Source organism: Acipenser ruthenus, chromosome 6 (genome assembly GCF_902713425.1).
Source record: "Acipenser ruthenus chromosome 6, fAciRut3.2 maternal haplotype, whole genome shotgun sequence".
Taxonomy (NCBI): Eukaryota; Metazoa; Chordata; class Actinopteri; order Acipenseriformes; family Acipenseridae; genus Acipenser; species Acipenser ruthenus.
Window position 1 is genome coordinate 7536929 of NC_081194.1, and position 12251 is coordinate 7549179.

The 12251-nt window shown below is 38.5% G+C and overlaps 1 protein-coding gene across 1 annotated transcript; it reads right to left on the reverse strand.

Annotated features, from left to right (window-relative positions):
- Window positions 1–337: 337 nt before the first annotated feature.
- Window positions 338–12171, reverse strand: LOC117411526 (exonuclease 1-like). Its single transcript, XM_034019154.3, has 14 exons — window positions 12003–12171; window positions 10403–10579; window positions 9842–9961; window positions 9116–9239; window positions 8416–8553; window positions 7166–7378; window positions 6780–6967; window positions 6419–6515; window positions 5790–6018; window positions 5394–5652; window positions 4540–5080; window positions 4180–4272; window positions 3591–3778; window positions 338–672 (listed from the first exon to the last, which is right to left on the reverse strand). Exons 2-14 carry the CDS (start codon window positions 10561–10563, stop codon window positions 528–530), a joined length of 2496 nt encoding a protein of 831 aa, XP_033875045.3. The 5' UTR covers window positions 10564–10579; window positions 12003–12171; the 3' UTR covers window positions 338–527.
- Between the last annotated feature and the right edge of the window lie 80 nt (window positions 12172–12251).

Consider the following 12251-nt stretch of genomic DNA (forward strand, 5'->3'; position numbering starts at 1 on the left):
TACAGTTCCTCTCAATAAGATAACTTGAGTGAATTCCTTCTGTGTTTCACTTGCTGGAATCTGTTGTTGCTTTTACTAATGTAGGTTTCGACCAAGCTACACCCAATGCCCCTCCTGTTGCTGACTGTGATGAGGCGTTGTCTTGGAGATGGAGGCAAGGTGTTGTTTTGGATACCACTAGAAGATACAGCAGACAGAATGAGGAGACACCTGCAGCAAGCTTAGTATCATAGAAACAAGTATACAAGCTTGAGGAAAGGTATAAATCATGGGGAAATATTGACAAGTCCAGAAATAGAAAGGAATACCCATTCAATAAAATAATAACCTGACAGAATAATAGAGAAACTCTGAAATATTTATTCAGTAACAAAATACATTGACTATTTATCATCAGTAAATATATACAAATATAATATTTACTTTGACAGATCCCCTCCCCAAGAACCCTGTAAAAAAAGTCAAACATTAAAAAAAAACATGTATAATCTAAACCATTGCATTTAATAAGGAATGCTGGAAGACTGTCAGCATAAAATGGCTCTCTGAACATGCGAACACTCTGGGTTGTTGAAGATGTCCTTGTCAGTGTCTGGAGTGAGAGCTTGAATATTGTCCTTAACCGGGGACAAGGGTTCAGCTTTCTTGTCAGGACTAACCTTCTCTTTTCCTCTGGAAAAACATTAAAAAGAAAAAATATATATATATGTTGATAAGAAATATTTAAAAAATAAAACAAAAATAAATGTACACAAAAAGTTTAAATGATTAAAAAATCATTTCAGGACGTTTCAGGCAAAAGCCCTTCTTCAGCTGTGTAGAAAGAAAAGTAACACAGTGCAGTAAACTTTCTACAAATTCTGAGGATGACGTTAAGATGATATCACAATAGAATGTTCATTCCAAGAGGCTCCAAAGTTCCAAGTTTGAAGATAAGCTCATGTTCAGAAAATTGTGCAAAGAAATTTTACAATTCTACAGTAAGACCCATCTACAGCACCTATTTTTAAAAAATCCTCCACTAATGTCCTATAGAAGAGACAAGAATCTCAAAGAATACGTGGTCCACAGTGAAATTCGCTCTTCTGCAGAACCTTTAAAAAGGCACAGTCCCATGCAACAGACCACGATGTACGACATGCAACTATATTAACTCCCAAACTGAGATCAGAGGCCCTAAATCATCACTCCACATCCACCAGCCCTTTACATGTACTTCTGAAAGAGTAGTGTACTGCATCATTAGCACAAAATGCAACCAATTATACATCGGGGAAACTAGAAGACGTTTAGCAGATCGTTTTGTGGAACATTTACGAAGCATTCGAATCACATGTTCATTTTACTTCATTAAAATTAGTCTCCAGAATACTGCATTATTCAGCAATTTGCTACAGTAACACTGGAGTATAATTTTGAAAGGGTTACATGTAGGGGTTAATTTATAAACCAATGGTACCTTGATGTTATGAGGAAGAGGGGTAGCATTTTTGTTTGTGCTTGTGGATTTTGTGCCTTATTGTTGGTGTCGGTAGCTGTATGCTGACCTTAGTCTAGTTATGTTTTAACATAACCTTCAGGTTTGAACATTACCAGACTGATCTGTTAAGAACAATTTTTTTTTGGCGGTTGTAATAAAAATAGTAAATGTTCTTACTCATAGATGTTGCATCCTTGTTACAGTACACTTTTGTCATTCAATTTATGGAACCATGTTAGGTATATACAGTTTGTTTTTTTGCAACAATAAAAATGTATATATATATTTTTCCATACGGTTTATTATTTGCAAACTGTGTAATTCTCACCTTTCAGACAAAGAGTTACCGGATCTGGTGTAAACCGGCACAAATTAACACCTGGTTATGGGTCCCTGCAATCTCTTACAACACAGTAACAGTTATTTTGTTTTTTTGCAGAGAAGTGTTACATAAGCTGGGGAATGCAGCAAAACACATTCCATACATATTTGCAGGTTCTTGGGTCCCTGTACAACCAATGCTACAATTAGTCCTACATAAATGATATTGCATTTCTATTAATGCCATACCTACATGATGAAGTAATACAATGAAGCACAATAAAAGATACTGTTTTGATGGTGGCATTTGTAATTTATGGCTAATTGCATTTAAGCAATACTCAAAATAAGTAACAGTCCAAATACTGAAATGCTGTTTTTACTCTTGTTTAAGAAGAATGCAGAATAGCTGCTCTGTTTAAAATGTCCGATTATTGTTGGTATTCATTTAACTAACCAGATTTTCTATGAAAAGTACATGTTTAGTTGACTTGTTACATTGCCCCACCTATTGGGTAATGTAGGAAGTGCGCAGACAAGTTTCTTCACTTGTTTGTAAAGCTCTAGAGACAAGCACAATCTCGTAAAAATATGTTTGCCTTATTTCTATTTTACAGGACTTTATATATATATATATATATATATATATATATATATATATAAATAAACAGGATACATCATAAATAACAATACATAATAAATCTCAGTAATAAAATACTGTACTTGTCTAGATTTTTTATAAGATAAATACGTGGTATACAGTCAGCACTCGGATATCCATTACCCAGATATATGTCAGTCACGTTTTACCGCCCTTGTATTAAGAATAAAATCAATACCCATTATATATATATATGTAACAAATGAATGCACTTACCAGTCATGCGCGATTTCCGACTCATCACCGGTTTTCTGATACAAAGCTCAAATTTCTTCAATGTTACAATGTACTTCTTTATTGGTCACAACATGTGTTTATTTTTATTTTATTTTTTATCGCATGCCAAATCAGTCTGTCTTTAATGTGCAGTTACACAGCGCTTCCTCTAATTTCACATGATGAAAATGCAGCAAAAACAAAGCGAATGGGACAAGTCACAATAATGTAAAAGTTAATCATTAAACAGTTTTAGATATCATGATGTATTTTTTTTTAAATCTGTGATCTTTAGTTGCTTTTGTGTATTTTCATTTGCAAGTGAACTGTGACATCAGGGCCTTATCGAGCACTATATTCTGCAATTCTGAATACTGACTTTGGATACTGTTTTAATTCTGGAAACTGGTGTTTTTTTAATCTCTTGCTAAATTGCATTCCCTTTTACGCAGTTCTGTGCAAGGGTAACATTTTTATTTCATTTTGCTGTTGGGTCGTTAATGGGGAATTTTACATACTGCTACAATACGTACTGGATTTAAAAGTATGTACTGTACTCAGTCTACGTGTCCACAGTCGTCTCTTTTGAGAAGTGATTTTCAGAATCATAATGTTCTCAATTAAAATACTACTTCTGTTGAAAATATAGTACTGTACCAACAAAACCAACCACAGTACATCTAAATGGAAGCCTACTTATTTTAAAACAGTCCTTTCATCTATGTACTTTTGACATTGTTTCCTGAAAAAAGGTTGGAACGGGCCAAAATGAAATTATCATATATGCGTTACACTCTTTTAACCGTCACTGAAGTCAAAATTTTATAGGGTCGGATATGCGAGTGCTGACTGTAGGATGTTGCCAGTGCCGCGAGGCCCTGCTACACTCACGTATAGCGATTCAATACTCACTTTTTAAATCCAAAATTCTTCCACAAGTCACTGATTGTGACCTGCAAGCCCGGTTTGTTCTCATCATTGACCCCGACCTTCTTCTGAGAGGACCTCTTACTGAGCCCGCTCGCTTTGGCTGGTCCGGAGAGCTTGATTTTACTGGTCTTTTCTGAACCAGCAGGACTGTCTCTGAGCAACTCCGACACCTGAAAGAGTGCAAGAAGATACGTCAGGCGATTCCTCCAACTGGTTCCTTTGTCCGACGTTTTTTTAATACAATTCTTAATCCAATACAAAAAGAAGATCCAATAAATCTACATCAACAAGACACTTTCTGAAGATGCACACGTAGGCTTTACCGGTAAACATTTGGGCAATGTGTGTTCCCCATGGCTTTTTCCGAGCCAGTAACAGAATTCAGCACTCTAGATAAGCCACAGCATGTGTGGTATACCTCAAGCCATGCAACTTCATGACAGCCAAGTACTACAACATACAGTATTCTACATTTACTTTCTTTCAAAAACATTGTATTTCTGGTCAAGTGGCAAGAATGAATTCTCGCCACAACTTCAGATGTAGCCCTGAATAATCCAGAGGTACATACCCTAGTCCTGGTACCAGTAGACTTCTTTTCATTCAGTTCAGGGGAGCAATTGGCACGTTCACTAGCATTCAATTCTTGACTACTCTTGATTTCCTAAAAAAACATGAGAGGTTAGATTTACCTCCTATTGCATCAAAAAACAGCTTATTTTAGAATCCTGCAGAAAACCCTTTTGTGTGAATAGTCTGTCTATGTTTATTTGTTATGCAAATTCCTTCTTTGTCATGTGTTCTGGTCAATGTAAAAGCTTTGTAGTAGATTCTTGGTTGCCAGGTACACAGTAAGGTATCTGCACGGTGCAAATGTGCAACATAAATCAATACAATCCAATTATGTTAAAAAAACAACAAATATGCTTACAATAAAATCTGTGTTCCTTTGGGATATCTGGGAAAATGGAGGTTCCCCACTGGAGGTCAGGCTGCCCTGAGATAGGCAGACTGTACCCTGAGATTGAGGGGCGCTTCCTCCTTCACTCCTGGGATGGTCTTCATTGTCTGATTCTTCTGCTTCCTGGCAAGGGCGATCCTCTTCACTCAGTTTATTTAATAATGCAGAGGGTTCTGGGTGCGGTTTGCCCCAGTAGGGGCTGCTGTCCGTCTTCCTATGGAACTGCTGCAGTGAAGAGAGCCCACAAGAGGAGCGAGCTTCTGCTTTCTCAGCTAGTCTTCCTGACCAGCCAAAGATCCCCGTACCTCTCCCTGAGGGAGAAGGAGATGGAGAGCTTTGGGGACTGGGGCTAGTGAGTCCAAGTTTCCTGGATTCTGCCTCTTTATTGTCAGTGTCTATCAATGTCAGCAAGTCAGGTGTCTCAGACTGACTGAAATCCCCCTTCTTAGATTTTACTGCACTTCCTTGTTTGACTGCAGAATCTCCGCTGGAACTGGAGTTACTGAAGAACCTGATAACGACAGAGGACAGAAAAACAATCAATAAAAATGTGTTACCAACATCTGGCACCAATGGGACATTTAAGCCTAGGGTTTTGTACCATGATCTTCCAGTCTTTAAATTTCAATCTGCATGACCTGTTTGCACCTATAGTCATTTTACTTAATATCATGTTTTTCATTGCTGTATTTTCTGCAGGAAGTACTATTGAATTATTGTAATTCAAACTCCATGGAATTTATCAGCAGTGACGTCACAATGCCATAGAGAGGGTTACTAACAGAACAGACACCAGTCTGTCATATAGAAAGGCTGTACTGTACCTGCTACGTGTCACTGGCACTTCAGTGTCCTCTTCTTCCTGGTTCCTCCTTTGCAGCAGCGTGGCAAACCTGTTTCGCACCCTGGGCTGCGAGCCGGGCTTCTCAGATGAAGGAGAGGCGTTCTCTACCCGATGGCTCTTTCCTGTGCCTTGTCCAGGGGACTCACTGCTTTGTGGAACTTCAGTCTCTTCTTTCTTAAACCTTTTGGTGCCCGAGAATGAATACTGACTGAGCAGGTCTGTCTCAGAGATACCATTTTCTGTAGGAAATAATAAAGTAAACAACTTTAAATAAACAGAGTTCTTTACGCTGGTATTCAGATATCTGCAGTTATAAATGCATATGCATAGACAAGCTGGCGTGCAGGAGCCTATAGATACAAAGTCTCAAACTTACCCTCCCTTGCCCTCTTGGTCAGCTTCTCCCTGCGTGGCAGCTTTATTCCCTTGGTACTGATCACCTTCGCTAGTCCTTTGGTAGAGGGTTTCTCTGGAGATGCCTCAGTCTTTGACTGAGATTGGAAGCTCTTTAGTAGGCTGCCAGCAGGTGTATATCCCCGACTCCATATACTGAGCTCACATGGAGCACTCCGGTCATTCCAGCCACGGCTCTTTGGTTTCACAGGCTGAAAATAAAGAATTAACAGCACTTAAAAAAACACAAGAGAGTATTTTGATTTCTTTTCATGACCTACATCCCCACAAATACAAAATGTAGCCATTGGAATCAATATAACTCCATGAATTACACCTACCCAATACACATGTAAAAAGGCAAGTATGACATGCAGACAGATGTTTTAATAGCCCACTTGATTCTGATCTCAAAATATGTTGCCAATGAATGTCCTAACCCTAACAACTGAATATACACTTAAGTGCGTCATATATATATGGACGGACGGACAGACACACAGGCAGGACACCTCCATATACTATCCAATCCTGATACTATCAATAACCAAAAAACTCTCTTAACAAGTTTCATACAAGCGTGAGGTACAGGCAGGCAGCCAGCCACCCTACCTTCGCAGTATCTGGGTTGTAATCATCAATCCTTTCCATGCTGTTGATATCCACATTCCCAAGAGCAATTTGAAAAGCATCTTTATCCCCAATGTGGCTAAGAAGAGTGAATTAAGGAAAACATACAAACCAAAACATGAATACATCAGTCAAAACAGGTATTGCATCAATGTAATTCAACTTGGCTTATGTATAAAAAACCACACATAGCTGTCAAATTGTGCAGTACACCAGATCCAATATTGGCAAAGCACTGATCACTTTTGAAGCGAGTGCCAAAATTCCAAAACACTTTCTATTTCTAAAATACTGCATATCAGCAATACAAAAATAGAAACATGAATTGCGTTTCAAAGGATACTGCCCGGCGTAGCTTAGTGATTTAGGGTCAATATCATCTGGGTATGGGTTCAAAGGAACAAGTTGTCTGCCGATTGGGTCAAAGACCAGCTGGTAAAGGAAGGTGTTATTCGCCCTGGTGAACCCTTCAATGTACTCGTTTGGCACAGTCACACTCATCTTGAGGTATTGACCAATTTTCTTAATCACCTGAGCGAAGAAAAATAAGAACAATTTTACAACTTTAACATAACTGCAAAAAATGCCTGCATTAACAAATGAAACTTGGAGATCATTGTTCCTAATTCCTAGCTTAATACGAGATAGGAACCCATGCCAGAAAGATAGCTACCATGTGGCTAGATATTATTAGATCAAGGAGGCAGTGTACCTTATAATACAAGTTACCTTTATTATGTCAGGGTTGTTGGCCATCTTCAATAGCTTGCAGGCTTTGGCCAAACCGATACCAGGGATAGATGCCAGGTAGTCACAGCCCGAGAGGATGCACATGTATCTGAACTTTTCCTCAGTAAACACGTCTCCCAACTGTTTACACTTCCCAAGACAGGCCTGATCAATTTCCAGTCCGTTTCCAAATTTGTCCATTTTCAAGAGCACCTAAAAACAACAATTCGAGATCCTGTTAACTTACAATTAGTCAGGAAGATATTGATTATGTCCTGAATGATTTTATTAAATCAGTTCAGTGATCTAGACCAGGGGGTCCCAGTCGTGGTCCTGTGGAACCTCTGTTACTGCTGGTTTTCATTCCAACTGACTTCTCGTCGCCAATTTTTTATTTTTTTTTTTACCCCGGTTTTTTCCCCAATTTAGTATGCCCAATTATTATCTGTATCCTCGGCTCACCGCTCGCAACCCCCCCGCCGACTCGGGAAACGGCGGCTGGAACACGCGTCCTCCGAAACGTGCTCCTGCCATGCCGTCATTTTTCGCACTGCAGATCCACAGTGATGCCACCAGACCTACAGTGCCGGAGGACAACACAGATCTGGCGGCTCCACTGCAGAACCACAGGCGCCCTATCGGCCACAGGGGTCGCTGATGCGCGGTGAGCCGTGGATTCCCCTGTCGACCTAAGCCCTCCCTACCCGAGCAGCGCTCAGCCAATTGTGCGCCGCCCTCTAGGAACTCCCAGTCACGGTCGGCTGTGACATAGCCTAGATTCAAACTTGCGATCTCCAGGAGCGCCTTTACTGGATGCGCCACTCGGGAGCACCCCCAACTGACTTCTCAGTCACTTAATTGAACACTTAATTTAACTATTAGCTTAAATTAGACCTTTTTAATTGTTTTCAGTTTTTAAACAGTTGGAGATTTCAAGTTAACGATACAATTTTATAAAGTAACTTGAAATCGGCAACATTTAATAAGGTCTAATTAAGTACATTATTAGTTCAAGTAAGGGTTTGATTAAGTAATTGAGAACTCGGTTGGAATGAAAACCAGCAGACACAGGGATCCCCCAGGACCAGGCTTGGGAATCCCTGACCAAGAAAGCAGTTAAGACAATGTCTCAAACCCATCATAATTCTATGATGGAAATTAAATCTAGCACATATATGCAAAAGTAAATGAAGAAAGCAGTGTCTCTTCCAAGACCTTTAAAAAAAAAAACAAGTGCGCAGTTTCAGTACCTTCTTGCAGCCGAAAGCCAGTAGATCCGAGTCTTCCGTAATCACTACCTGTGCTATCCCGCTCTTGTTTAGGAAGGCCAGCTGAGCGTCTGCTTCATAGGGAGCGACAATGCAGTCCACACCACGAGCTCTGGCAGCCTGACCGAGGAGAAAACATGAATCCCTTTCTAGTCTACTGTCATACCACACTGTAAAAGCAAACAATGTTTGCTGCAAATATACAGAACAATCTTGATACCCAACATCCATAGAGGATTGGTGAATGCGTAGAACAAAAATTAAGCCATTATTGTGCTGGGAATTTCGATGCCCAGTGTGTAGCACAGTAATTTCTTGTTTTACAGAACCTTAAAAGGTGAATACAATCTCTATGGAAAACATCTGAAAGTGAGGGAGAGGCTGGTCCACAAAGGAACAATCTTAGGAAGTCCTGAATAATTGTACCTGCAAGACAGTGGTCCAGGATTAAAGTCTGCATTAGCAAAAGCAAAGGGCCACATGAATGTGCATGAATTGTTTTTTGTTTTGTGTGTACATCAATTACAAAATAGCATCAGAACAACATGTTCTTGAAGAAATCATCCCATTATCCGAATATAGTGTAATGTAACTTTAATAAAACTATGTAGTTCAGAGATTAACATTCAACAGGTTGGTAACAGGAAGCAGTAAAGGTTGACATGAATAAAAAGGCACTTGCTTTGATAACGTCATGGGCCATGGCTGGTGTGACATTGATGCAGCGTGTGAAGCACTCGCGGGCCTCAGACAGCCTTCCCTCTCGAAGCAGCTGTTTCCCCTTCTGCAAGTTCACCTGCCGACGCCTACAACAAAGCAGGTACACATCTGGCATTTCACAGGGCAGTGAACAGAAAGCAGGCACAAGTCTGCAAACCCTTTCCCTACTTTGCATACTGTTCTGTTTTATTGATATCTAAACATACCATGATTTGGGGGTTTAAATAGATTTAAATTATTTTGCAGCATGGATACTGTTTTTATACTTCTTGTTGTATGGATGGATATTTGTTTCTACAGGGAAAGAAATAAGACTCCTATTGCATAGCAGTTTCACCCAATCCAGGTGATTAGCCACAGTGTGTAGGCATCAAGCTCAAGTGTGTCTTATTAAATACCCAGTACAACCAAGAATGGATCAAAATGCAATGCCGTTTGTTAGAATGCTTGCAACTCTTACAACTTCTGATAGACTTGTTGGAATGACTTGAAAATGTGTACAATAGCCGTGGTGGTGCCGAACCAAACACCAAACACCCACACAGCTGTGATTTGCTTGTAATTACCAAAAAAACAATGGCAATAACAGCAACTGAATAAACGTCCTTTCTATTGTACAGGAATTAACCAAGCCTCCATCGACTGGTTTCAAAAGTCACACAAAACTGAACTCTGTTTCAGCACTTACTCTCTGCGTGACTTCTCCACTTCTTTTTTCGAAGGCAAATTGCATCCATCGAAAATCAAGATGGGTTTCACACCAGAAGTGAGGAGCATATCCACAAATTTCATGCAATAAGATACATACCTGAAACAAGAGAAAATGCCGTTAAATCTTTCAAGACAAAGTATTGGATTTTTGTTTTTCTGATGCAATTTAAAGCAACGTAAGGAATTACAGTTAATACATTCTAAAATGTATTACCGGTTTTTACATTTTTAAAGGTGCAGTCTCACTGTAATGTTAAATTTAACAGTAAAAAAATATTATTTGAATTTCTGTATACTATATTAATCCAAACTGTAGCCTTCTGTGAAATCAACTATGATAGCCCAGTTCCCTTCCCTCCCCAACACCTGTACACACAAAATATTCTCACACACAGACAAGACAACCTATTAATTCTTATCATTAAGACCTAGGGATTTTTGGTTTTAAAACTGTGAAAATTTGGTGAAAATTACAAAAATAATGTTACTGTTGCATGTGTGCTCGACTTAGATAAATTGGAAAAATAGCATAACTTACTGATGTGTGGGCTCTCCTTTAGCTAACTTCTCTGCACAAGAAAAGGCTCCCTTGTGCAGCCAGCAGTAAGTATCCACAGCGACAGTCTGACCTTTATACTTCTTCACATTGACCGACTCTGAGGCTTCATTGATAAACTGCAGCAGACCTGAAATACCCATTCTCAATCTCCAAGCCCTGTAAATAATCAAAGATCACTAAAAACTAAAACCGTGTATTTTTTTCGTGTATGCAATATATTCATTTGCTTTGCAGGCCTCCCAATATTTTTTGAAAAAAAAAAAAAAAAAAAAAAAATTATATATATATATATATATATATATATATATATATATATATATATATATATATATATATATATATATATATATATATACACAGTACTTTTTAACATTAGACAGTCAATTTATATATGATTTTACATATTTAACAGGGCCAGCAGGAGATATGACATAACAATTGAATTGGTTGTCTGTTGAAGGATTTAATAAAGCATGGCCTTCTACCACACGTGGTACATTCATTTAGTCCCACGTAAAGAATGAAATCAAAAGATAGTGAGCAATGGTGTGGTAGGCTTTGAATACTTTTGACATGTATGGTTAACTGGTTTTTGTACCTGTTAATAACCTGTTACTTTATTATTATTATTTTGCATTAATAAAAATACAAGAATGGCAAACAAATTATTAAAAAAATTAATTCAGGTATTTTAATTTCATCGCAATCTATAAAGAAACAAAATGCTTAAATATGGATTAACCTCCTGAGAGCAATATTTGTTTTGCAAGTATAGGACAGACAGAAACTACGTTGAACAATGAGACTAGTGTACCACCACGACCATATAATACATCTGTGGTGAGCTTTTTAAACTTTGCAAATTAATAATTAATTGTAAACGCGCTATAGATAACGTAATCGTAATATCGAGTAACTTCGGAATTCCGATGTTCTGACCAAGGTTTAGATTTGAATGCACCCCCCGGTTGTTTAAATGAATATGATTGACTTTACCTTTTACAAATAATTAGCCTGCAAAGTTGAAGACATGCATTATTCAACGGGAGCTGCACTATATTTCGTTTACATATTGCTGTATATACGAAACAATACTCAAATTGTTGACTATTATCACAAAGGCGAGTCGTAGTAGCCCTGTCATCTTCCAGAACCCGCCGATTACTGCATCTTTTCGCTCTCCAAATATAAACTTTTGCTAGTTTTGTTTCTTCAAAACTAACTGATGGTTAACTGTTTATCTCCAGATGCAACGAATCAATTAATGATAGATTTAACGGGATACCTAATAAAATGCAGTAACAAATAAATATTTTGATAGAGCAGAGAGACGTCTACATTGGCCACGTTCCCCTTCACCACAAAAAAGCGCTGATGTGCATTACAAGATCACTGTGATGTGATGTTTTTTAAAGCAGTTCAAATTCTTAGCGCATTCCATCTGAAATGTGTATTACATTTAAATTCATGCTATGCCGCACATGTTTCCACGTTTTAAAAACCATATAGTACACTACATGTTGTCTAGTGTAAATGGCAGCGTCTACGTTAAATAATGATGTAATTTTAAGTATCTTACCGCTCCTTTTCCTATCCTTTACTGCTGTTGCTGTGGGCTAAGTTTGTCCTTCGCGGCAAATTTTCAGCGACACAGCAAAGAACGGGTTTGATTGGCTGAGTCGCTTCTTTCATCACAGCCAACCACAGTCCTGTAGTGTAGAGGGAAGTAACGGAAGAATTGTTTGAATGTGCTTCCGTTTCACAGCAGAAGAGCTGTATTTAAAACAAACAGCGGTTTTAATTTAAATCAGATCGAGTTTTTTTTTTT

Coding starts and splice junctions, on each gene's coding strand:
- LOC117411526 (XM_034019154.3), bottom strand. CDS start 10,563: ATGGGTATTTCAGGTCTGCTGCAGTTTATCAATGAAGCCTCAGAGTCG. Junction 5,653..5,789: donor GACCAAGAGGGCAAGGGAGG/GTAAGTTTGAGA, acceptor TATTTCCTACAG/AAAATGGTATCTCTGAGACA. Junction 3,779..4,179: donor CTACTGGTACCAGGACTAGG/GTATGTACCTCT, acceptor GCACTCTTTCAG/GTGTCGGAGTTGCTCAGAGA.